This window comes from Mytilus californianus, unplaced genomic scaffold (assembly GCF_021869535.1).
Source record: "Mytilus californianus isolate M0D057914Y unplaced genomic scaffold, xbMytCali1.0.p SCAF_10, whole genome shotgun sequence".
Taxonomy (NCBI): domain Eukaryota; kingdom Metazoa; phylum Mollusca; class Bivalvia; order Mytilida; family Mytilidae; genus Mytilus; species Mytilus californianus.
Genome location: NW_026262582.1, coordinates 53,908,575 through 53,935,989, shown reverse-complemented (window position 1 = coordinate 53,935,989; position 27,415 = coordinate 53,908,575). Strand labels below are relative to the sequence as shown.

The window sequence follows — 27,415 nt, the reverse complement described above, 5'->3', positions numbered from 1 at the left end:
ACCAATCATATCATATATTACAAAAAAGTCTGGTGCTGTACGTCCCATTGGTTGCTTGGATAATGTGATATTGCTACTGCTGCAGAGCATCTTTGTCGGCCATTGTTGCTTCACATTGGGGTCACAACAATTCTACAGTTGATTCTATTTAATATAAGAATATTTTTAGCAGGGTTATGAGTAATTCAGTGAAAGTAAGTTAGCTTGACAACTGAAATGCAGCAATAAGTGCTTTAACAGTGTGTCTTGCGGGTTTTTTAACTTCATAACATAGACCCTCCCCCTTTATTGCTTTAAAAAAAACATCGAGACACAACCGAAGATGTGCGTACAATACTCGTCAATAGCTTGTCATACCTATTACAAAAGTCATTACAAATTGTAAACATCTGAAGGTTTCATATGTACCCAGGTTTTAATAAGGTCCCACGCTCCGCACGTGCATCATATATGGCCTTAAACTTAACTAAAGTTACGAATAAGTCGTTCCTGGTATAAACGAAAGCATACACTGGATAACTTCTTAGTCTTAAGTTGTGCACTTGACAAAAACTTAGGAACACTACATTAAAAAGCTGAACAAACGATGGAAGTCTATTACAAATTAGGATCAATAAGTGGACAACCATTTAATTTTTTTTTGGGGGGTGGGGGAGGGGGGGTGAAAATTATTTAAAAAAAGATTAACATAGATTTGGTAAGAGCTAAAACTTAATGAGCTTTCACAGTACAGGATGAATAATCTGCTACAACATGCAGTAAACAATTGTGGACAATGTTCAATGATGTTTTAACATATTAAACTGAATATGATTTTTCAATTTACAAAGAAATCCAGAATTTATCCTTCTAGTCTATGTTCAGAAATTCCTTCATACATTGGCAAAATACAACTTGTTACACTGACCACTTAACTTCACAAAATGTCAGTTCAAGTATGTTCAGGATTGTTATTCTGCAGGATAGTCTAGAAATAATTTATGTTCCGTAGGTACCAATTCTCGATTCATTAGAATGGTTTTATGGTTGTATTTATTTACATGTACCTCCTGTAACAAGGCCATTGCCACCAATGTGCTTTTTAGACCCAACTTTAATATCATATATGTTTTTAGTTTGTTAATAATTTATAAACTTACATTTTTTTATTATTAAGATCTTGTTAAAGAAAGACAGTGAAACTGTACATGTATGTAAGGTATTTAGGCTAACATTTCATAGTTTTCAATTGATTTATATTAATATATTTTTTTAGGGATTTTGCCTTTTTACTGTGTGCTATATGCAATTTCAAGCAATTCCAAACATACTTTTGTTTAAAAAATCATTAAGATGCAGCAAAATTTGGGAAATTATCTTCAATTCATTCGGATCTATCTACACAACTGTAGCTACAAAATGTATTATAGATTTATCATTACGGTCCTTATGATATATTTTGACAATATATGTCCGTAGATACAAATGAAATTCAGACCACAAGCATGTGACAAGCATGGCAAGGCAGGGAAATACCTCCTTAGCAGTTGTCATACACAAATGCTTTTAAAAGAAATAAAAAGATATAGATAGATATAAGAAGATATGGTATGTCGTGCCAATGAGACAACTCTCCATCAAAGTCACAATTTGTAAAAGTAAACAATTATAGATCAAAAGTACAGGTTTTGACACAGAGACGTTGCTCACACCGAACAGCAAGCTATAAAGGGCCCCAAAAAAGACCAGTGTCAGCCATTCAAACTTGGAAACCTAATTATAAAAAACAAGAATCACTACTGAACCACATCAACAAACAACAACCACTGAACATTAGGTTCCTGACTTTGAAAATTGAATTAAAAAAAAATATGACACAACCCTTCACTTCTCCCTATGGTAAATATAAAAAAGAAGATGTGGTATGATTGCCATGAATGAGACTACTCTCCACAAGAGATCAAATGACACAGAAATTAACAACTATAGGTCATTGTACGGCTTTCAACAATGAGCAAAGCCCATACCGCATAGTCAGCTATAAAAGGCCCAGAAATGACAAATGTAAAACAATTCAAACGAGAAAACTAACAGCCTAGTTTATGTTCAAAAAATGATGAACGAAAAACAAATATGTAACACATTAACAAACGACAACCCCTGAATTACAGGCTCCTGACTTGGGACCGGCACATACATACATATAGTCTCTCTTTTTGGCTGTAATTCTGAAGTGTGTGGACCCACAAAGTTATTGTCTAATATTTTATTTAACTAATTCACAATGCTTAATATCACAAAGCACAGATCAAGTTCAAATTTAGGTGGCATCACTTTTACTTTTTTGGGGTTATGTCCCTGTATAATGTTGTATGCATGTGGTGCATCACATATGTACTATCGACATATTGTCTATTTTTTTTTTTTTAAGTTTACATGATATTTTTACAGAAATTTTCTGAAGAAATCATAACATTGAAATTTTATAAAATATTTTATCAATATTTTTTTTTTTTAAATTAACTAAAGTGGGAAGTGGGAAAAGGCAACAGTCAGGATTGAATACCTGGTTCTCAGCTTCATCTAAAAAGCTTAAAATGATCGTTTCATTCCCCTTCCATTTAAGATTATTTGTTTATTTGCATAAACATGATAAAGAGAAAAATAGCAAATCTGGTTGAAATATTGTTTTTAGTTAACATGGAGTTTTTAACAATACTAAACGTATAGACGTAAGAGGAAATATAACACCATTATCCATATCTATTTTTCAACAATCATATCTTTTAATTTATTATAACAAAGTTTAAACATTTTGCATCAATCTGACTGAAAAAAGGGAACATTAAATTTTCAATGGGGTGCCTAAACTCTAGTAATTCCTAACCCTTTACATAGGAGAAACAATTTACTGTGGTTTTCAAAGTTTTCTTAAAGTTTCATCAAGATCTAATGGGTTCTTTTTTAAATTCCTATCAGTTGAACAATAAAATGATGTACATGTGCAGTAAAACATTTTCTGTATTTCATTTAAATAAACTTGTGCTGCTGTTTGATTTATTTTAATTTTCATCTAAAGATCAGTTACTTGTGTCCAAGTATAATCAGTAATCAATTTAACCCACAAGTGCCTTACTACATGTATAAATATTATGAGTCGCACCTTACTAAGGCTTTATTTTGGTTCTTTATTTAGAAGTTAGTGAATAATGTCAGCAGCTTGGCTATGATAAGTTATTATGTGGCATAACAAATGCTTATGACCTTTTGGGCCGTAAGCTGGAATTATACAGATACATGTACACAATGTAGTAAGAAAATTTTCATTTTTAAATTTAATTTTTTGTTTATTTGATAGGAAACTTTTGGAGTACATTCATCTAGACCAGAATTAGCATGTCCATCATCTTCAGTTTTGCAACAGTTAGAAGACAGAGGTAATTCATGAATAACATAAATTGTAGAAATATATTTGCAGTATTTTCAATTGTTTTTATGCCCCCACCGTAGCGGTGGGGGCATTAAGTTTTACCCTTGTCCGTCCGTACGTCCCAAAATTGGTTTCCGTTCTCTAACTTGAGTTAGCCTCAACCAAATGTTATGAAACTTATACACAATGCTTATTACCACAAAACACAGATCAAGTTTGAATTTTGGTGGCGTCACTTCAACCGTTCTAGAGTTATGCCCCTTTATAAATGGAAAAATTGCAAAATTTTAAGTTTCCGTTCTCTAACTTAAGTTTGCCTCAACCAAATGTTATGAAACTTATACACAATGCTTATTACCACAAAACACAGATCAAGTTTGAATTTTGGTGGCGTCACTTCAACCGTTCTAGAGTTATGCCCCTTTATAAATGGAAAAATTGCAAAATTTTTAGTTTCCGTTCTCTAATTTAAGTTTACCTCAACTAAATGTTATGAAACTTATACACAATGCTTATTACCACAAAACTCAGATCAAGTTCAAATTTGGGTAGCGTCACTTTTACCGTTCTTCAGTTATGTCCCTTTATAACTATATGATATGCAAGCGGGGGCATCATCTGTGTCCACATGTGGACACTATCCACATTTATTTTAATATTGATAGCATTGATATATATTTGTTAAACTCAAAACAAAAAAGATAAACAATATTATTTCTGAGTAAAATCAGCACAAAAACTTATTGAATTGACATGTCAATGTTCTACATGATATATGGTAAACAAACACATCATCTATCAATTATTTTAAATGGTTTTATTATTGCAAAAATCTTTACATTTTTTAAATGAAATACATGTTGCATCTAGGTAAAAATCTATTGTTACAACTAATAAGTAAACTGTATAAATCAAAATTCATTGTAGAATGGAAAGTCAGCTTAAAGAAGAATTTAGAAATTGCCTCAAGAGTTGTGTATCTAGAAGGAAAATGTTCGGAATCTTTGGCCAGTGCTAACTACACTTCACCAGAAACACCGTTTTTATTTCAGTTAGAGAAAACTATGTTAGATCTGTCATCACCCTCCCTTACTGATGGAGAATTTTACTGCTCCTTCTTTAAGCTTGATGATGTTTACTACTGCAGATTTTTTGAAAGTGGAGTTCTTCAGGGATATTTCTTATCTGAGGGTATGCTTTATATCTACCATGTAAATTCATAACAGTGGTCTACACAATTGTCCTTAGTTTTTTCCCATTGAAAAAAAACTTTTACATTTTTACATTGTTTTCATATTCCTAATATATCTATGTTATAACATTATTTGAGTAAGATGTGCAATTAATCTAAAAATAAAAAGGAATTAAACATTCACTAAAGTATAAACTATTCATTATATGATTAATCATGGTGCTTAGCCACACAACTCATGATTATCATGTTTTTCAGGTATTCTTATTTTTTAAGGAAACAGTAAACTCATATATATCCCTTCAGTTCTAGAGCAGTTTTTCACTATTATCACTATACAATCAAATGCCTCTAAAAATGTTAACACATCATGAAGATTTATTACAGGTCCTGTTAACATACCATGATTGTGAATAAGGAAATCTATAAAAAAAAATGTATTTACTTCATGAAGCCAAAGAACAATTAAATTTTATCTGAAATTAAGATATAATTACCCTTATCATATTCATGTTCAGTGTTTATAGTTAATAAAACTTATAATTACAGTCTTCACGATGAACTGCTAAATCTACAGGCCCGGAGCTCAATTTTTGAAAATTTTTAGTTAGATTCTGTTGGCTTGTAGATATGATTTTTACAGGCCCGAGAGCAATATTACAAGCCTGGGCTGCCACTCAGCGTGAAGACTGTAATTATATATCAGTATGTCAAATATCAGTAACCTTTAGCATTATTTCAATATGTGAAAAATATGTTGTCATATAAGAAAAATATATTTATTCATTCTTGTAACATTTATAGAAATACGTTTCTTATTTTTTGTCACTAGGAATGTCTCAGCTTAAGAATTATTTTGAGGAACATCATTTGGATATAACAAGACTGGTTTGGTTGCAAGTTTCCACTCAAGATGATATTAAGCAGTACCACAGAAGATACACCCTTAAGTTAGAAAGAAAAAGAAGTCATCATTCATTAAGCAAGTTTACTATTTTAAAATATACACTGAATTAATACAGCTGCATTGGACATAATTCCATGTTCAGCATCAAAATTCATCAACTTCATAGATGGTACCAAACTATATAGAAGGAGGAATGGGATAACTGAAACCTAGAAGACAATTTATGATAAATAAAAAATTAAAAGCAATGAGCAAGTAAAACATAAACAGACATACATTATATATGAACAGCATATAAAAAACTTAAAGCTTTTGATAATACAAACAATATCCTGATTTATAAGCTGCTTCCAAAAATTTATTTTTTGTATTTTCAAAGAGGATTGTGATTTAAGTAAGAATACAGTCTGCATATGCATGCTCCAATTTAATTTGTGTAAAATGGGGGCTTCAGCAGTTGAGTGGTTTTTGGTGATAATTATCCTGTCAACATTGAGGTTGTACATGTTGTAAGTTTGAACCCAGCAAGGTGTGTTTAACTCTGATCCTACATAATAAAGCTAATTGGGGCGAGTCAACAACAGCAATCAATCATCTGATAAAAGATATTTCTCTAGTGTATTTTTTCTAGATAATATTCTCATTTAAACAATATTCTGTCCTCATCAGCAGTTACATTGTTTTTTTATAATGCTAGTTTCAAAGAATGAGATTGTTGTTTATTATTGTAGGTAATCCTGGTTCAGATACTGGAAGACGATACGTCAACCTTCTTGAAAGAAATAAAACTAGTATTCTAAATTCACACAGAAAATTGATGGCAAAGGCACACACCTCAACAGAATCTTGCCAGTTACTAGGAACAGTAGTAAATGTTATCAAACATAACTCGCACAAGGAAAACAATACTCAAAAAGCCAGGTATAATTGAGATCTTCAGAAAGGAAACTTATATTGGTCTTAGTTTTTCTCTAAACAACTGGTTGAAATGAGATATAAATTTATCTTTTTATTCAGTTTGCATTTTTATACGACAGCAAAAATTAAAATTTTTTTTGTCGTATATTGGTATCACGTCAGCGTCGTCCGAAGACTGATGATTTCCGGATAATAACTTTAGTATAAGTAAATAGAAATCGATAAAATTTTAACACAAGGTTTATAACCACTATAGGAAGGTTGGGATTGATTTTGGGGGTTTTGGTCCCAACAGTTTAGGAATTATGGGCCAAAAGGGTCCAAAATTAAACTTTGTTTGATTTCATCAAAAATTGAATTATTGGGGTTCTTTGATATGCCGAATCTAACTGTGTTTGAGATTTTTGATATTTGGGCCCCGTTATCAAATTTGTCCACATTGAGGTCTAAAGAGTCCAAAATGAAACTTTGTTTGATTTGAACAAAAATGGAATTCTTGGGGTTCTTTGATATGCTGAATCTGAACATGTACTAAGATTTTTGATTATGGGCCCAGTTTTCAAGTTGGTCCAAATCGGGGTCCAAAATTAAACTTTGTTTGATTTCAACAAAAATTGAATTTATGGGGTTCATTGATATGCTGAATCTAACCATGTATTTAGATTTTTGATATTTGGGCCCTGTTATCAAATTGGTCCACATTGAGGTCTAAAGGGTCCAAAATTGAACTTTATTTGATTTCATCAAAAATTGAATTCTTGGGGTTCTTTGATATGCTGAATCTAACCAAGTATTTAGATTTTGGATATTGGACCATAAAAGGTAAATGTACAATTCAAAATTTTTAAGTTCTTAGACCGTATTCATTCTGTGTCAGAAACCTATGCTGTGTCAACTATTTAATCACAATCCAAATTCAGAGCTGCATCAAGCTTAAGTGTTGTGTCCATACTTGCCCCAACTGTTAAGGGTTCGACCTCTGCGGTCGTATCAAGCTGCGCCCTGCAGAGCATTTTATTCAACTATATATTCATGAATTTTATTGCAGGAGTAATTGAAGAGAAATATTATTTGTTTGAATGTCTATTTCAGTGTGTAAATGAAATTAAAAAATTGACACTTAGAACCTATTAACTTACCATACTTTTGTTATGCCCCTGCTTTCGGGTGAAAGAAGCATTAAGTGTTACCTTTGACAGTCCATACACAATGATAAAAACCACAGCATGCAGACAATTGCAAAGTACGAGCAGGTGTATTCTTGTCCTCAAACATTCTATTTTATTAATGATGTAATTTAAGCTGTTTTCTCTCCCTTAGGTGAATAGCTTTTAACATGTTTAATAATTCTGAAAATTATGATGCGAGTTTGCATTGGAAAAAAATGAACATCAAAAAGAAATTTAAATACATTTTTGTGTATCAGATAAGAAAAAAAATATATATAATGTATTGTTGTTTATCAGTTTTACACTACATATTTGTTTTTGATATATATATGCTATTAAAGGAGAATCTTTGAGACCAGTTTAACATGTTATAAAAAAAAAGATACTTTACAGTTATATTATTTCATGTATTAAATATTGTATCTGTAGAATGTTATATTTTCAGTTGTCTGAAATTTTAACCTAAAACATATCTACTGTAAAATGATTGAAACTAAATGTTTCTTTTGTAGATTTATCGAAGCTTCGGGAGTCTTTCATCCAATTCTCCATACATGGGAAAATACAATTCAAAACTACCGCTCTAAAGGAGTCCCTGTTGAAAATCCAGAATTTAAATTTATTTTTGATCCACCATCTAGCTCAAAATACACATTGTATGACCAGTGCAAAATTATTTCCTGCTTACCAAATGACCACTATTGGAATGAGGGAACCCATGCTCATGTTGGCTATGGTAGAATGCTATCCGTCCGTGATTCCACTGAGAAATATAAGCCTGCTTCTCTTCGTAATCTGATACTTTACCATCACCGAGAATCCAACTACTCTGCAATATTTCGATTAGTTGACAAGTTTCGTAACCCAGAGTCTTCCCCAGCAAATTCGCACCAGAACATCAATGACGACAACATCAACATTGGGGAAAATATGCAAAATTCTAATCTGAGACAAGTAAGACCTAAACGCAAAGCTTTGAATGAAGAGGATATTTTAAGAAACCTTCGAACTGTAAATCCTCTCTTTACAACACACAACAGGGCTTCTGACAATTCCTTGTATGAAAAGTATAAAACAGCACAAATTGAGACTGGAGGTTTATTTTGGCGTGTACACGAGTCCGATACCGATGTCCTCTGTTTGAATGACGTCAACATGACCACTGGATGTTTAATGGAGTCATCTTTTGTTCACATGTCGAGGAGAACTGTTGGGAATGTCAACGTATACCATTGCACATGTACACTGTTTGCAACTTTATTACAGCTCGCAACATTAGATGAACAGCCTGACACAGAAATAGATTCTATTAACATCAAATGCTGCCATATAAGGTATTTCAAAGAAATTATTGAACCCGATTATCCCATCTACTTCAGCACAGAATTTTTTACATCACCAACAAAATCTCAGAAAAGTATAATGTTATCTTTGGCTGCTTTACAAAAACCTGTAATTTTACTTCTGTCTTCTCTTCGAACCAAAAAATTTTCAGTTGTCCCAAACAGTAGTCAAGATTGTAAGTTTGTGAATGTTTCCAGAAACCGTGTATCATGCCAGTCCGGTGAATGTAGTGCCATTTACAGTTTTTCTACTCGGAAAGTCATATACTTGAGCGAAACAAGTAATGTTTGTCCTCATCTGCAAGCAATGAAAGACCACAAAAATTTATGGATGAATGTTAATGATATCGAAGAAGACATTGAAGATGAAGATGAGGAAGCATTTATTGATAATGAGGAAGATGAGAATGATCTGGAGGATACTTATCAACCAGAAACTACTCAAACACAGAGGGTAAGTTAACAACTACAATCATTAAACCAAAGAAGATATCTAATCAATAGACAAGAATGACACTCAACTTTTAATCAAATTGAATTTGCAAACGTTGGAAATAACATGCAATTGCCAACTAAATGCCTTCAACACAAACATTTCCTCGATGGACCAAAAATCGCTTAATGAACATAAATACAATAACTGATGCAATTGCCCATAAAGTATGATTTTACTTGACTAGAAAGGTTAAAATCATATTTTCTTTTTAGTGAAAAATATTTTCTTAAACAGTTTTTATACGACCGCAAAAATTAAAAATTTTTTGGTCGTATATTGGTATGACGTTGGCGTCGTCGTCGTCCGGCGTCGTCGTCGTCGTCTGGCGTCGTCCGGCGTCGTCCGAAGACACATTGGTTTTCGCACTCTAACTTTAGTTTAAGTGAATGGATCTCCATGAAATTTTACCATAAGGTTCAATACCACGAAAGGAAGGTTGGGATTGATTTTGGGGGTTATGGTACCAACAGTTAAGGAATGAGGGGCCAAAAAGGGGCCAAAAATAAGCATTTTTGTAACTTCCAGACAATAACTTGTGTGTAAGTGTATGGATCTCTCTGACATTGTACCACAAGGTTCCATATCACAAAGGAAAGGCTGTAATTGATTTTGGGGGTAATTGCCTCGAAATTTTAGGAATTAGGGGCCAAAAAAGGGGCAAAAAACAAGCATTTTTCTAGTTTCATGACAATAACTTGTGTGTAAGTGTTTGGATATTTCTGAAATTGTACTACAAGGTTCCATATCACAAAGGGAAAGCTGGAATTGAGTTTGGGGGTAATTGCCCGAAACATTTAGGAATTGGGGGCCAAAAAGGGGCCAAAAATAAGCATTTTTCTAGTTTTCAGACAATAACTTGTGTTCAAGTGTATGGATCTCTCTGAAATTGTACTGCAAGGTACCATACCACAAAGGGAAGGCTGGGATTGAGTTTGGGGGTGATGAATCATAAGGGGGTTCAAAAAATTTGGGGGGGGAATTTTTTTTTTTTCTTTTTTTCCTTTTTTTTTCTTTTAAAATTTTCCATTTTAAGTTGGTTATTTCTGATTAATATTTAAAAGCAAATAATAATGATATGGAAGGAGATACACACCAAACAGGATGTGTAAATTATTATCTAATAAGTATTGTGCAATAGCAAGAAATTTTCAATTGCACAGTATTGCACAATAGCAAGAAATCTTCAATTGCACAGTATTGCGCAATAGCAAGAAATCTTCAATTGCACAGTATTGCGCAATAGCAAGAAATATCCAATAGCACAATATTGCGCAATAGCAAGAAATTGTCAATTGCACAGTATTGCGCAATAGCAAGAAATATTCAATTGCACAGTATTGTGCAAAAGAAGATACTTCGTATAAATTGCTTATTTCTTGATCAATTTCAATGGGGTTTTATTCTTGAATTCTTGGGGTTCTTTAATATGCTGAATCTAACCGTGTATTAAGTTTTTGGATTTTGGGCCCCGTTTTTAAATTGGTCCACATTGAGGTCCAAAGGGTCCAAAATTTAACTTTGTTTGATTTCATCAAAAATTGAATTATTGGGGTTCTTTGATATGCTGAGTCTAACCGTGTATTTAGATTCTTAATTTTTGGTCCCGTTTTCAAATTGGTCTACATTAAGGTCCAAAGGGTCCAAAATTAAACTTAGTTTGATTTTAACAAAAATTGAATTTTTAGGGTTCTTTGATATGCTGAATCTAAACATGTATTTAGATTTTTGATTATGGGCCCAGTTTTCAAGTTGGTCCAAATCGGGGTCCAAAATTAAACTTTGTTTGATTTCAACAAAAATTGAATATATGGGGTTCTTTAATATGCTGAATCTAACCATGTATTTAGATTTTTGATTTTTGGGCCCTGTTATCAACTTTGTCCACATTGAGGTCAAAAGGGTCCAAAATTTAACTTTGTTTGATTTCATCAAAAATTGAATTATTGGGGTTCTTTGATATGCCGAATCTAACCGTGTATTTAGATTCTTAATTTTTGGTTCCGTTTTCAAATTGGTCTACATTAAGGTCCAAAGGGTCCAAAATTAAACTTAGTTTGATTTTAACAAAAATTGAATTTTTAGGGTTCTTTGATATGCTGAATCTAAACATGTATTTAGATTTTTGATTATGGGCCCAGTTTTCAAGTTGGTCCAAATCGGGGTCCAAAATTAAACTTTGTTTGATTTCATCAAAAATTGAATTCTTGGGGTTCTTTGATATGCTGAATCTAACCATGTATTTAGATTTTGGATATTGGACCATAATAGGTGAATGTCCAATTTAAAATTTTTAAGTTCTTAGACCACATTCATTCTGTGTCAGAAACCTATGCTGTGTCAAATATTCAATCACAATCCAAATTCAGAGCTGTATCAAGCTTGAATGTTGTGTCCATACTTGCCCCAACTGTTCAGGGTTCGACCTCTGCGGTCGTATCAAGCTGCGCCCTGCGGAGCATTTTATTTGCAATTGTAATACATGTTCTAAAAAAATATGGAGAATAATTCACATCAGGATGTCAGATTTTTCATATAGTGCTGCATACTTTATTTTGTGTGTTATATTATATTTATTAAATATTTTCACATTTTATTTTCAGACAAATTTTTTTAATCTGGCAACAGGACTTTGGGATTTCCCAAGTTTGAGTGAGCACAGACCCAAGGAGGAGGATGATCCAGCCTTACAACGAGCAATTAAAAAAAGATTAGCTGTATTTGATGGTGCCGAAGGAGTTGTTCGAGACACTAAAGGGTATTTGACCGGAAACAATCCACTTGTTCTCTTTCCTCCTGTACTAGAAGATGGATGTCTTTGTGGGGTAATTTTTTTTCTCTATTAAATTTCTACTACAAAATTCTGCCCTAAATGGCACAAATTCTATTAGTGCAAAATATAACAAAATTGGAAAACAAAGGATGTTGGGTTTTCATCCATGACAAAAAAAAAACACGAAAAAGCAAAGGAACAGTGCCATTATTGCTGTTCTTTATCTGAAAGTCCCAGTGAGGCCTTCGACACAAACAAACAAAAAATAACAAAAAAATATCACCTCAATGCAAGTTGAAGATGGCCCCTAGCACTGGCTTGAAAGGAATTCTTTGAAAAAATAATTAGTATTTGTAATAAAGACAGACTAGATGTACATTATTGTTTAAGAGTATCTTAACTAACTCAGCTTGTATGGCAAGATATTTACATGTTATTTAGATTTTAGAATGAAATATCTCGCCAGATTATTTTATAGCTAATGAGTTGCATTGTAAAAATTAGTAACCAACAGTTATTAGATTGAACCTTTGTCAGTTTTAAATAAAAAATCGAAAATGTCAGATTGCATGGATATCTCAACATTTTATTTTTTATTTTTCTGCTTAGGGTTTTCATGTCTGATACAATGAATTCTGAAAAATTAATGATGATGCTAAAAGTGAGATTATACATTTTATTTTATGCTTTTAATTAAAGGCTGGCTACTCTGATGATGACCATCCAAATGGGGTATTGACCGAGGTGAAGTACAGGACAGTGGTGTATTTGACTAACGGACCAGCTAGATTTGAAGTGAGAATGCTTTCTAAGTCTTGAGCTATTTAAAATTTAAGAACTATGTGTGCTTACATTTATTTTTAATTATGAACCAGTTTAATGAAATGTATAAGACCAGGATCTTCTTGACAACTTTAAATTGATGTAGATACTACAATATTGAATGTCATTTTTATAATTTGCCTATTTCATTGTTATTCCTAATATCATTCATATCATTGACGAGACAAACATTTACCAGCTAGTGCATATCCAGTGAGGTTATTAATTTCTCAATTTTTAAATTCCAGTGTGGGCCCTATACAAAGTCATTAAAAATTGATTTATTCTGTTTTTGAAGTGTTATATGAATGTGTAGTGTGCAGAATGTCCTACAAAATTGTATTTTAAAAATACTAGTTTATCCGACAAAATGCTCCTGCCAATAGATTCCAAGAAATATTTTATATGACCCTAACCTATATAAATTCACTATTTCTTTTATGCATTAATTAGTATGAACATAGTTATATCAAAAGTTATGATATTTCATTTTAAATAGTATATTTTCTACTCAACTGATGTAGAATTATTATACAGATACTTGAATTCCCTGATGAATCAGAAACAGGTTACATCGATATTATGACTTAAAATTTGTAGAAGAAAAATGCAATTTGCTTTTCATCTTTTTCAGGTATTTGGTAGGAATTGCTTGGCAGGAAATGCAGACTGCCAAGTTCAATATGGTGGATCTTCAGACAGCCTCCATTTTCTTTCAAAGGAAACAGCTGCAGGAGATGAGATTGGCTGGGATTTTGTTGATCATGCATTGAACACTCATGTCACTTTCAGTGCATATTGCAAAATCATGAGCAAAAAATACAGGAGAAATTTTCTTTATTCTGCTAAATTTATGTCCCCTCAAACATTCATTGCTTGGTGGTTTTCATGGAGTAGTAAATTTAAGACTGATTTCAGAAAGCCTTGTTCTATCTGCAAATACAACCCAAAATTCTTAGCATGTGATGGCACTAAAATTGGTATTAGCTTTAAAAATGCAGATACAGATCCAATAGAAAAACCAACTTCAACAGAAAAAATTGACCCATGTCACAGAAGAAATGATCGTTGTTTCTTGAATTTCAACAGCCAAGAACAACAGGATGCCATAATAAGAAAATGCAGAGATCACCTTGCATACACATCAAAAAAAGCACTTGGACAATTAAATCAGACATTAGAATTTGAAGAAGAACTCAATAGAAATACACTCCTTATTGAAACAGTTTCTCGTCAGTGTTCCGACATCATGCGCAGATTTGTATGTAATGAGTATCCGGAGTCTGTACAGAAGAAATTAGCAGTCATATTCAAGTTTTTGTCAACAAATCATTCTTTGTCATCCTTAATTCCTTTTCGCTACACAGATCTTTTGGATTCTATTTTGTTGGAATTGAGAACATCTACACAAAACCACAGAATAAATTTAATATCTGATTTTTCTCCTGAAATTCGTGATACTTTATATGCTGCTTTACCTTATGAACAGTCACTTTCTGATGTTATTTCTTTATTTCAGTATCTAGTCTTAAGAATCCAATGTATAAGAGAAAAGAATAAAGAGCCAGCTCCTGCAGTCCGTCAGCCATCTTCATACAATCCTGAAAGATATGGTGCAGCTTACTACTTTACACCCAGTGGAGAGAAGCTTAGAGACATTCCAATTTATACCATGAATGAAAGTGCACATTCAAAGAATTATGATGACCTACCTACTAGGTCTGATGAGCAGTGTAATAAGATATACCCTGAGGTCTCCAGACGTGGTACTACCTACTTATTTCTTTGGTTTGACCCTAAGCACTATGGTCACTGTTATGGTTTTCATATCATTCCAGGATCTGAAGGGAGGAAAGACCCTTTCTCTTCTGCCTATTCATACTTAGAACATGCTCCAGAAGAGGTATTTTATGATTTTTCATGTCAGTTTGAGGAGTACTGTTTGAATAGGGAACCTGGTTTCTGGGAGAATACACGATTTTGGCACGATTTATTTCATGGTTACAGTCACAAATGTCCTTTCTGCTACAAGTCCCAGAGAATTTGTCCATTGCAGGGCTTGAACACAGAGATATGTGAGCAGTTCAACTCATTCATTCAGAAAATCAAATATTCTGCCAGATCTATGTCATTGGGAAAATTTTGCTTTTACCTTCAATACATGATTCATCAGTGGTGTGAAATGAAACGCTCGTCATTTGAACAGAGATGTGATATAGCAGCTGCATATTTAGCCTGAATTGACAACAACAACAAAATAACATTAGATACACCTAATCTGATAATTTATACAAGTTTGTTTTTTCATTGAATTCTGACAATATAAAAATAATGAGATTTGGTATGATTGCCAATGAAAAAACTATCAACCAAAGTCCAAGAGCTGTGGATGTTAGCAATTATATTCCACCATATGGCCTTCAACAATAAGAAAAAGTATATAGTAAGGGCATTTTCATTCATGGCATATTGGTTTGTAAGCAGTAAGGATATACAAAAGGCAAAGTAGAAAAGTATATTGTCATAACAAAGAATTATTTTCAAATAAATATGAGAGAAAAATTATCTTTTGTATAATATGCATCACTGAAGTGTTCAATTAAATGGGGATGATTTTTCAAATATAATGTGACAAAGATCCATATTGATTTTGATATCAGTTTGTTGAATAAGGCCAAAATAAATAAATGGTGTGTTTCCGGTTTCCCGACCCTACCTCCGTTTCCGACGCCGACCCTAAACATTTTATTGACAAAAATGAAAATAAAAATTCAAAATCCGGATTTTTCAGTCTGTCCGGATCCGATTATTCGTTTAGAGTACTATAGATCTTCAAAGCGTTTGATAATAACGACCAATATTGTTAAGTAAAGCGTTTCAAGGACCAAGATTTTAAATAAACAAGCATGGCTTTTCGGCAACCGTGTAGCGTATTAGCTGTCAAATATGTGAAATGTGATCACATAGACGCAAAATATAATGACATCAGTTCCGGATAATTACGATATGATGAATCTTTTTGAAGAACATCAAGCGGACCTATAGACAAAAAAATATGAAGTTGAAGCACTATGCTCAACTTCTTTGTACAGGTACAAGCGAGATTTTTTAAATATTTGTATATATAATGAATAGTGTATTCAGTATATATACATATATTAACTAAATCTAGTCTTGTACCTGTGCTTCTTTGGACCAAAAGTCAGAATCGTTTCAGGTTGGACAGACTGTATCTGTCGGTAAATTGACTAACAATTTTAAAGTAAAATGAGTTCAAATTTACTGCTAAAATCCATCCAGCTTTTGATGTAAAACATGCTCTTACGAATGTTGTACAGAATTGTGCTCAGGACGCAACACAAATGGCTGTTAATGCTTTTTAGTTTATGATGACAAGGGGACAGACAATGTGGAATGAGAAAGGTGAAACTTGAGAAGCTTTCCCCAGTAGGCAGACATGGTGTATGATTCATATTCATTTATAAATGAATCTGCCCCAGCACCATGTCTACTTTTATTCTTTTTTATTTCTCTGGCTGGTCCCATAACAATTTATAAAAGAAAAGGGAAAAAATCCTGTCATATTTACATCTGCAATTTATTTGACCAGTAGATTAATGAGGTACATTCATGACGAATTGTCACGAAATAGAAGTTCCTTCATAATAGAAGTTCCAACTGGAAAAAGTGTTCTGGAATAAATTTTACAGTATATGTTCCCAACAGAATGAATGGTTTAGAATATTTGTTCCAACAGGAACAAATATTATGACATTGGTTATAACAAAGTTTCCAGTGGAACTTCTGTAACATATGTAGACACAATAACGCTAAAAAATCTTGCCAAACGACTTTAACGGTAATTTTTGGTGCATGACGATAAAATGTACATTTTCTTTTAGATGGTAAAAAAATCGACTGGTTTTGACGAATCACGTAAAAAATTTTCCAAAAATAACGGTTTCGATAATTATTTGAGACTTCTGACCAAGGATTTGTATAGTATACAAATCCTTGCTCTGAAGAATCACGATCAGGATATTTTGATGAATTAAGGTAAAATTTTAACCAATTTGACGCTAACGGTAGCCGATAATGACCGTTTGACGCCTGACGGTAAAGGGCATTACTACCCTCATTAATAAGACAAAAGATTTCACAATCTCACTCTTTTCAAAACCTGGAATTTTAATATTGTCAGAACCACCCAATCTTCAAACAACATCACATTCTGTCAAACATCAAAACACATCTGTTTATTAAATAAAGAGGGTGCAAGGGCAGCTAGAGTATTAACCCTCAAAAAATCATAATTATCTGCTGCTTAGCATCGGTTCACAGTGTTTTCAAGGGGTACTAATCTGCTTCCACATGTATACCCTGTGTGACATTTACATTTTTAGGTTCAACGAGGCCCAACATAATAACATACCATGCCAGATTTTTTACTGCCATTTTTGGTTTAAGTAATTAATCGTGAAGAACATACACTTTTCTTTTTACGACCATAAAATTTTCATTAAAGTTTATTTTCATATTTCTGACGCAGAACTAAAACAGAAAATTAAAAAAGCTGTAGACTTAATTACTATTCTAAATATCAAAGAAGCCCGCACATCAAACTATTTGATTTAGATTTTTTTTCTCCTGTCGACCCATCAATAAAAAAAAAATAAAATGTTTTCATAAAATAAAATGTTTTACCTACCTACCCTACCTAATTTTTTTCAAGGTGAAATAGGAAACACACTATTAATTTATTTTGGCCTAAAGGTCAAATTTTTTTTTTAAAAAAGATGATGCTTCCCAATAAATTAAGAATTTCCAAATTTTTGTGACAGAAATTTGAATATAGAGCAATATGTGGTATCAGTCAATGAGGAACACCTAACAACCCCCTCAACAAATGAAAGAAAAAATAAAGTATGGTTAATCTCTTCATAAATTGCATCATGTTAAACAAGGAAATTGTTCATGGTTTGATCTAAACCTGTGTTTGATGTTGAGTGGCTTAAATAATTTTCATTTTAAATGTATACTGGCTCTGTTTTTTGGTTGTTCTTTTTCAGGTCAGAAGAACCAGAGAACTATCAATGAATTGTTAAAGGTATATAAATTGATATATTCATCAAAGTCTTTTCAAATGTGTACAGATTTAGAGTATATAACTACAAATAAAAAAGCAAGAACTTTTTATGATTGCTGTATTCTCTATGGCTTTCATCCATCTTGGACAAGTCAAGACCATCATGTCTTAACATTGATTTAGATTAAACATGTACAAACTGTATACAAAATTACCTTTCAACATGAAATCCTCATTTAAGATATCTGAACTTTCCTAGAATATGCATGGTTTACATACCTGTACTCTAATTTATGAATTAACTTTTACATTAATTACTTGTTTAGTTATACATATATCTTATAATATATACAAGTGTGGACACAGATGAATGTGGATAGTATGTTTGGATGTTTGACAGTGTTTTTTATGACAAAAGGAGTTCTATGTTTTTCCTATATGGTGTTATTAACTGTGTTGCACGATGACAACCAACCTGAGCATGAGGAGTTGTTTATTTAATATTTAGATTTTATGTTCAAGAGGGCATGAAAGAGACACTAATTGCATTAATGACCAAATGATTATGATAGAATATTTTCCACATCTTTGATTTTGGATAAATTTTGTAGCTAGGAGAGCATCACATAATAGGTTCATTTTTTCATGTGATTTTTTTTTAAATGGGAGATGATATCTGAGAACATGATATCAGGAGGCTGCAATTCAGTGGTTGTTGTTTGTCTATGTGTTACATAATATTTGTTTTTCGTTTATTTTGTGTACATAAATAACATAAATGACTATGCGTTATGGGCTTTGCTCATTGTTGAAGGCTGTACGGTGACCCGTAGTTGTTAATTTCTGTGTCATTTTGGTCTGTTGTGGAGAATTGTCTCATTGGCAATCATACCACATCTTTTTTATATGTATTTGCTCACTATTTGTATGGTTCTATTTATATTACTTTGTGGTGGATTGTCAGTATCATTAGTAAAATATTTTGTTAAAATGTCGAAATTATTTCTCAGATTAGAAGACATTTATTGGTTTTTAGTAATGAAAATGCCTGACATGATGCTTGGGGCTAGATGAGCTAGAAAGTAAACTTCTGTGTTGTTTTTTATCAATTCTTTGATAACATCTCCTCCAAAGCTGGCCGAAGCAAAAAAAAGTTTTGACCAATATGAAAACGATATCAACAAAAAAACCTTTGTGAGCATGCTTCAAAGACTCATAACTGCTCCAAAAGTAATCTGATAGAATTTCAAGCATGTCAAGTGGGTATTATGAAAATCTACTTAATATGTCTAAATATCAAAAAAAGTTATAGTATTCAATATGAAAAAGGTATTGCAAAATTATTCTCTTTTCAATTTTTTTGTTATACATGTATGGATAGAAATATAAGTGATACCAATACAGTATTTGTTGTGGTATGAAAGTGTAGTTATTAACATTTACTGTAACAATGTTAATTCACACAAATTAAGAAATAAACAAATGAATGAAAAATGTTGAACATGTACAATGAAATATAGTTTTAGAAATCAATTAGGCCAGATAGGCCTTATAAATTTTTTTTTTTTTTTTAACATACTGAATGACCATTTACACTCAGGACCGAGTCATCAGTAGGCAGTACAGATGTATTAAAACAACCTAGCATCATATTGCTAGTAGCGAGTGTAGCATTGTCGGGTAAATTTGTTCTTTTTTTTAAATTTGGTTAAAGGACAAAAAATGTTTGGTTCAAATCATAATAAAATGCTTTTATCTCCTTATTACTTACATTGTACATAGAATGGATACTACCCTGACAAATCCTTGTACATGAGAGTTGTCTGTCAAATCTTTATTTCACAAAGAATGAATTGCATAACAATGAACCGAGCTCAAAGCAAAGCACTTTCATAATACACTTAGACAAAGAGCTCAATCCAGTGATATACTTTGTACTACAGGTCCTTCATGAACATCCTATCCACCAAACCATATCTCACAAACATGCCATACTACATGTACATGGTTCGATCAGAAGTCCTGAAAAAGATATGAATTTTATTATCATATTTTAATTATACATACACAGGTTAAAAGTTATATACTCCAATGGCAGTCTTTCCTGCTAAAATGTCATGTGTAGAATGTGATATACCATTTTTGGGTCTATATGGGTACTGTCCTTTATATTCATTAGGTCATTTTGACACAACAAAATATATAGTAAATGTTAACTTTGATCTGGAAATTGAGTTCTTTTTCGCAAAATAAACCCACTAAAACTAAACTTTGAATGCAAAAGAACCCTAAATGGCTAACAGATATTGCTATAAAGAATAGTCCATGATGATTATTGTTATTAAAGAGTTCATGAAATGTACACTGATTCTGTCAGTTGATTGGACTAGAATGAGATAAGTTATATAAACATAAAGGTTTTTTCAACAGTTGTGCTGTAAATTAAATCAGTTTTATTTTATGGTTGACATATTTAAGTATATATGTAGACCATTGGCTTTTCAACACTTACAATATCGATTATCTATTTATTGTTATATTGTTGGTATTTTTCACCTTCCTAAAACAGTTTTAACGCAACATGAACGCAAGCTTAATAGATCTTGATAGGGTGTCCTCACATATTTTGACGTTGCTGAAAAATTTTGGTTGACATATGTATCCTCTTCTCATCGTTTTTTCGTGCTATTAAGAATGCATACTGTCGTCACAATTTCCATTGAAAAGGCATGCATAGTACAAATTCATATGACGAACGAAAACATATGATCTGACTATATACATGTACATGTATGTATAGGTTATCAGCTTTTCTGCACATATTAGCCGGTAAGCCGCAATGAACCTATTATGGCTAAAATGAATCAAATTGTGTCCTCAGTGGGGGATATTTTAAGGGATCTATATGAAGAAAACCTGATCATCTGTTTATCGTTCTATTACTGGCTTTTTCACCTCCCTCACTTGGCCTAAGACAGTTTTTACAGACGAAAGCAAGCTTGATAACTACTCCTCACACACATGTATAGATTATCGGCTTTTCTACACGAGTCATGAATATCGTAAAATGTTAGCCAGTGAGCAGGCCCGCAATGAACCTTTTTAGCGAGTGAGCCCAGCTAATGAGCTAAAATGAATCAAATTGTGTACTCAGTCACAGTTGGTGATATTTTAAGGTATCTACACAAAGAAAACATGCTTATATAAATCTCAGTGGCGGATCCACAACTTTTCATAAAAGGGGGGTGGCCGCTGACTGACCTAAGGGTTGCCCACTCCCGTCATGCTTCCCCAGTGGCGGATCCGGGGGGACGGTTCCGAGGGTTGGAACCCCCCCTTTTTTTGGACGATCAATGCATTTGAATGGGGACACATAGTTGGAACCCCCCCCCCCCCCCCCCCCCCACCCTTTGTCCCGAGTTGTGAACCCCCCTTTTATAAAATAGCTGGATCCGCCCAGGCTTCCCTATAAAATCAACAAATTTTCCCCACCCCCTGGATCCGTCTATATATGTAACTGTTTATCGTTCTGCGTAATACTGGCTTTTTCACCTCCCTTACTTGGCCCTAGACAGTTGCTTATCTGTTTATCGTTCTGTCACTGGCTTTTTTAGACTAGAGACTTCATGTGTACAAACCTGACGTCAAACTCGTGTACTATAAAAGAAGAGACAAATAATTTCACATTAAATCCTGTAACATTACATCTAAAGATAATTACAATCCAAAGTAAATTATATTACGATGTCAATGGACTAAATTCCCGCGCAAATGTCATCACTGGGATAGACCAAAACGAATTTTAGGTTTATGTATCATTCACATTCCGATCAATTTACTCAGTTAAATAAAATATATGTGTTAACTATTTTTATATTGGTTTTGAATTTAGTTAATCTATCAGAAAAAAGGATTTATTTCTCGCAGATAGCCCTCAATACTATACACCAACTCGACACTAAAGCTATAAAACCCTAAAACATAATAGTATATGGAATCGTCCAAACGGATTACCTAATATTGATGTAGGTGAAATATGTAGATTCAGAATTGTGTACACAGAAATAAGATCAGAAATAAAGCCCTATGTAAGGTGAAAACAATAACACAACTGTATAAAATCATTGTTTATTAAATTTGCTTGCATAAGAACCATGAAGTTAAAATTCATAACGATTACGTTTATCCTGTCAACCCATTTTCTTCATTGCATCAAGGCTTCCGTTGCTTTACATCGAGCAGCAATTCAACCAATCGGGGAATGTTAAGTTGGGACATACCTCTATTTTTAGAAGCGTGATCTTTACATCGAGGCTTGCGTTGCTTTACACCGAGGCCACAGTAGTTCGACCAATCGGGGAATGTTTATTTGGGGCATGTGACCTATTGAACTGCAGGTTTTATAATATTTTAATCGAAATTGTAGAAAAATGAAATGTTGTTAGTACATACAAAACAGAAAATGATGAATACTTTTAGTAAAAGATAAATTGGATCCGGGTTCTGTGTATTCACATCATTTGTACAACTCTCCTTACTGATGCCATTTTTTGGAATTTCTGTGACCTAAATGGTTCGCGAAAATTAATATTTTATTATATATATAGTAATTAGAAGCGTGATCTTTACATCGAGGCTTGCGTTGCTTTACACCGAGGCCACAGTAGTTCGACCAATCGGGGAATGTTTATTTGGGGCATGTGACCTATTGAACTGCAGGTTTTATAATATTTTAATCGAAATTGTAGAAAAATGAAATGTTGTTAGTACATACAAAACAGAAAATGATGAATACTTTTAGTAAAAGATAAATTGGATCCGGGTTCTGTGTATTCACATCATTTGTACAACTCTCCTTACTGATGCCATTTTTTGGAATTTCTGTGACCTAAATGGTTCGCGAAAATTAATATTTTATTATATATATAGTAATGATAAAGGCATAAATTTTATAAAAAAAAATCAAAAGGAGTTGCATAGTTATTTTGACTGCTTCTAAACAAAAATTTATCAATCAATGTGTACATTCATTTAATGTAAACATCTAATTTAAAAAAAATTGTGCTCATAAATTCAATAAATTGTCTAATGTTTTCTTAATTTTATTTTGTTTTTTATCAGGATGTGGTCAAGAAGACGAAAGAAGCTGTTGTCTGTCAAGGAGATATTATGTTTTTTATTTTGACTGAGAACTTTATTGTTGTTATTGTCATTAAATGGCACAAATGAATTGAAGACTGCAGTTCTATTTATTATTATTTGTTCATATACTATGTTGTATATAAGAACATTTTTAATTATTATTTTTTGAGTCTGCAAATTTATGTATCAGACGCGAGACAGAGTAATCGTACATTCCTATGGTCTGTAATGAAATCTTTTTTTAATGGACTTCAACTTTTTCTATATTAACATGTAACGGATTAAGTATCTTGGAGTGTCTTTATTACCCAACATAAGAAGTAACATGTTGATGAATTTGTATTTTATAATCCTATGAAAGATTTTGATTTTATGTCAAAGAAATGTTATAACCAGTTACCATTGTCAGGTATCCACTTCCAGGAATGCGACTTGCCTATAATATCAAGCTACAAAGTGTTACTAAATATCTATGTTTGAGGTATATGCTTAATCTAAAATAAGGAAATGTGGTATGATTGCCAATGAGAAGTATTCTAAGATGGCAACCAATTCCAATCTATGGAAGACAGGCCCTTTATTTGGGACTTTTATCACAGATTGATTAGGAGTTAACGTGGTTGTGAGCGTGCAACCCTTCCCCTAACATGAGAACAGTAGACTGTGATATAACAACTAAACATCAAAATGGTATGACTCGTTGTATTGGCACAAAGCCCAAAAAACAACTTACAAATGACAAAAGAGTAGCGATGTAGGAGAAAACAAAGGAACTGAAAGCTAGTTCAAAACAGACAACATGTAACGATGATATTTTTAAAAGCATTTTCTTCCAACACTACAGAATATCAAAATACATGAATCTATTTTATTTAAGTTTGTTGAATTTTAAATACCTTCTTCAAAACTATGATCTACAAAATTTAGATAATAGATCGCTTCTTCATGATAAAGAGGTAGCAATATGAGAAAACCTTGATTCTTTTTTCATTTTCTGTATTTTATTTATAAATAGACATCACTTGGTTTTTTGGCAGTTAATGTTGTCCTCTTTCATTGACCACAATAGCGGCATGATGAGTCCAGGGTCCATTAAGTACAGTTTTTTAATAACAAAGCATATTTATATAAATGTTGGGTTTTTATTTTATTTAAAAGAAAGAAAAATAAAAAGAACCAAGGTATGGAATTTTCTTGATGTGCAGTCACATTTGTAAGCCTATAAATTGATGTATACATATTTCATTCTCCAATAAAATTTCTTTATGCATATCGTTCTTATTGTATCTCTGGCAGTATAACTGTCGAATAGTGTTGCCAATCAAGAATGAGATTTGGTATTAGACAAAAAGGTGTGGAAGTTTGGTCAGTAAATATTATTTACCAGTCACACATATTTACAAACAACAACAAACCAGAGCAGTCAAAGGTTGATGCCAAGTAGGTAAATGAAAGAAAACTCTTTCAGATAAATAGTTCTACTAAGGTATTAAAAAATATGTTCAAAAGATTTTTCAACTGACTCAAAAGATGTGTGACAGAAATCAAAATGATGTGAAATACAATGGTTATGTTTGTACTAAACAAACTGCTGTTGTGCATTACACGATATATTTCCATATAACATATCTATTTACTGATGATGTTTTGCCTTTGAGCGCTTCAGTGACTTCAAATGAAAAAAAAAATGAACTGATGACTGAGTTATATAACGTTCATATACCAATGAGACACAGTTATTCGATGGGTATATACCCTATAAAACTTTCATACACCAATGATACAGTTATTCGATGGGAATAAACCCTATATTCCAATGAGACAGTTATTCGATGGGTATAAACCCTATAAAACGTTCATATCCCAATGAGACCGAGTAATTCGATGGGTATATAACGTTCATATACCAATGAGACACAGTTATTCGATGGGTATATACCCTATAAAACGTTCATACACCAATGAGACACAGTTATTCGATGGATATATTCCCTATAAAACGTTCATACAGCAATGAGACCCAGTTATTTGATGGGTATAAACCCTATATAACGTTCATACACCAATGAGACGCAGTTATTCGATGGATATATTCCCTATAAAACGTTCATACAGCAATGAGACCCAGTTATTCGATGGGTATATACCGTATATGACGTTCATACGACAATGAGACACAGTTATTCGATGGGTATAAACCCTATATAACGTTCATATACCAATGAGACACAGTTATTCGATGGGTATATACCGTATATAACGTTCATATACCAATGAGACAGTTATTCGATGGGTATATACCCTATAAAACGTTCAGACACCAATGAGACACAGTTATTCGATGGATATATTCCCTATAAAACGTTCATACAGCAATAAGACCCAGTTATTCGATGGGTATAAACCCTATATTCCAATGAGACAGTTATTCGATGGGTATAAACCCTATAAAACGTTCATATCCCAATGAGACCGAGTAATTCGATGGGTATATACCGTATGTAACATTCATATACCAATGAGAGACAGTTATTCGATGGGTATATACCCTATAAAACGTGCATACACCAATGAGACACAGTTATTCGATGGATATATTCCATATAAAACGTTCATACAGCAATGAGACCCAGTTATTCGATGGGTATATACCCTATATAACGTTCATACACCAATGAGACACAGTTATTCGATGGATATATTCCATATAAAACGTTCATACACCAAGGAGACAGTTATTCGATGAGTATAAACCCTATATAACGTTCATATCCCAATGAGACACAGTTATTCGATGGATATATTCCCTATAAAACGTTCATACAGCAATGAGACCCAGTTATTTGATGGGTATAAACCCTATATAACGTTCATACACCAATGAGACGCAGTTATTCGATGGATATATTCCCTATAAAACGTTCATACAGCAATGAGACCCAGTTATTTGATGGGTATAAACCCTATATAACGTTCATACGACAATGAGACACAGTTATTCGATGGGTATAAACCCTATATAACGTTCATATACCAATGAGACACAGTTATTCGATGGGTATATACCGTATATAACGTTCATATACCAATGAGACAGTTATTCGATGGGTATATACCCTATAAAACGTTCAGACACCAATGAGACACAGTTATTCGATGGATATATTCCCTATAAAACGTTCATACAGCAATAAGACCCAGTTATTCGATGGGTATAAACCCTATATTCCAATGAGACAGTTATTCGATGGGTATAAACCCTATAAAACGTTCATATCCCAATGAGACCGAGTAATTCGATGGGTATATACCGTATGTAACATTCATATACCAATGAGAGACAGTTATTCGATGGGTATATACCCTATAAAACGTTCATACACCAATGAGACACAGTTATTCGATGGATATATTCCATATAAAACGTTCATACAGCAATGAGACCCAGTTATTCGATGGGTATAAACCCTATATAACGTTCATACACCAATGAGACACAGTTATGCGATGGATATATTCCATATAAAACGTTCATACACCAAGGAGACAGTTATTCGATGAGTATAAACCCTATATAACGTTCATATCCCAATGAGACACAGTTATTCGATGGATATATTCCCTATAAAACGTTCATCCAGCAATGAGACCCAGTTATTTGATGGGTATAAACCCTATATAACGTTCATACACCAATGAGACACAGTTATTCGATGGATATATTCCATATAAAACGTTCATACAGCAATGAGACACAGTTATTCGATGGGTATAAACCCTATATAACGTTCATACAGCAATGAGACACAGTTATTCGATGGATATATTCCATATAAAACGTTCATACACCAAGGAGACAGTTATTCGATGAGTATAAACCCTATAAAAAGTTCATATACCAATGAGACACAGTTATTCGATGGGTATAAACCCTATATAACGTTCATACACCAATGAGACACAGTTATTCGATGGATATATTCCCTATAAAACGTTCATACAGCAATGAGACCCAGTTATTCGATGGATATAAACCCTATATAACGTTCATACACCAATGAGACACAGTTATTCGATGGATATATTCCATATAAAACGTTCATACACCAAGGAGACAGTTATTCGATGAGTATAAACCCTATATAACGTTCATACACCAAT

At 32.8% G+C, this 27,415-nt stretch overlaps 1 protein-coding gene across 1 annotated transcript; it reads left to right on the top strand.

Moving 5' to 3' along the window:
• Nucleotides 1–24,524, top strand: LOC127718779 (uncharacterized). The gene is made up of 11 exons (XM_052224829.1): nucleotides 1–194; nucleotides 3,338–3,416; nucleotides 4,337–4,600; nucleotides 5,434–5,583; nucleotides 6,240–6,429; nucleotides 8,108–9,392; nucleotides 12,035–12,256; nucleotides 12,904–12,999; nucleotides 13,661–14,929; nucleotides 18,096–18,133; nucleotides 23,234–24,524. Exons 1-10 carry the CDS (start codon nucleotides 177–179, stop codon nucleotides 18,129–18,131), a joined length of 3,609 nt encoding a protein of 1,202 aa, XP_052080789.1. The 5' UTR covers nucleotides 1–176; the 3' UTR covers nucleotides 18,132–18,133; nucleotides 23,234–24,524.
• The last annotated feature ends 2,891 nt before the right edge of the window (nucleotides 24,525–27,415 follow it).

Coding starts and splice junctions, on each gene's coding strand:
- LOC127718779 (XM_052224829.1), top strand. Junction 6,430..8,107: donor AACAATACTCAAAAAGCCAG/GTATAATTGAGA, acceptor TTTCTTTTGTAG/ATTTATCGAAGCTTCGGGAG. Junction 13,000..13,660: donor ACGGACCAGCTAGATTTGAA/GTGAGAATGCTT, acceptor CATCTTTTTCAG/GTATTTGGTAGGAATTGCTT.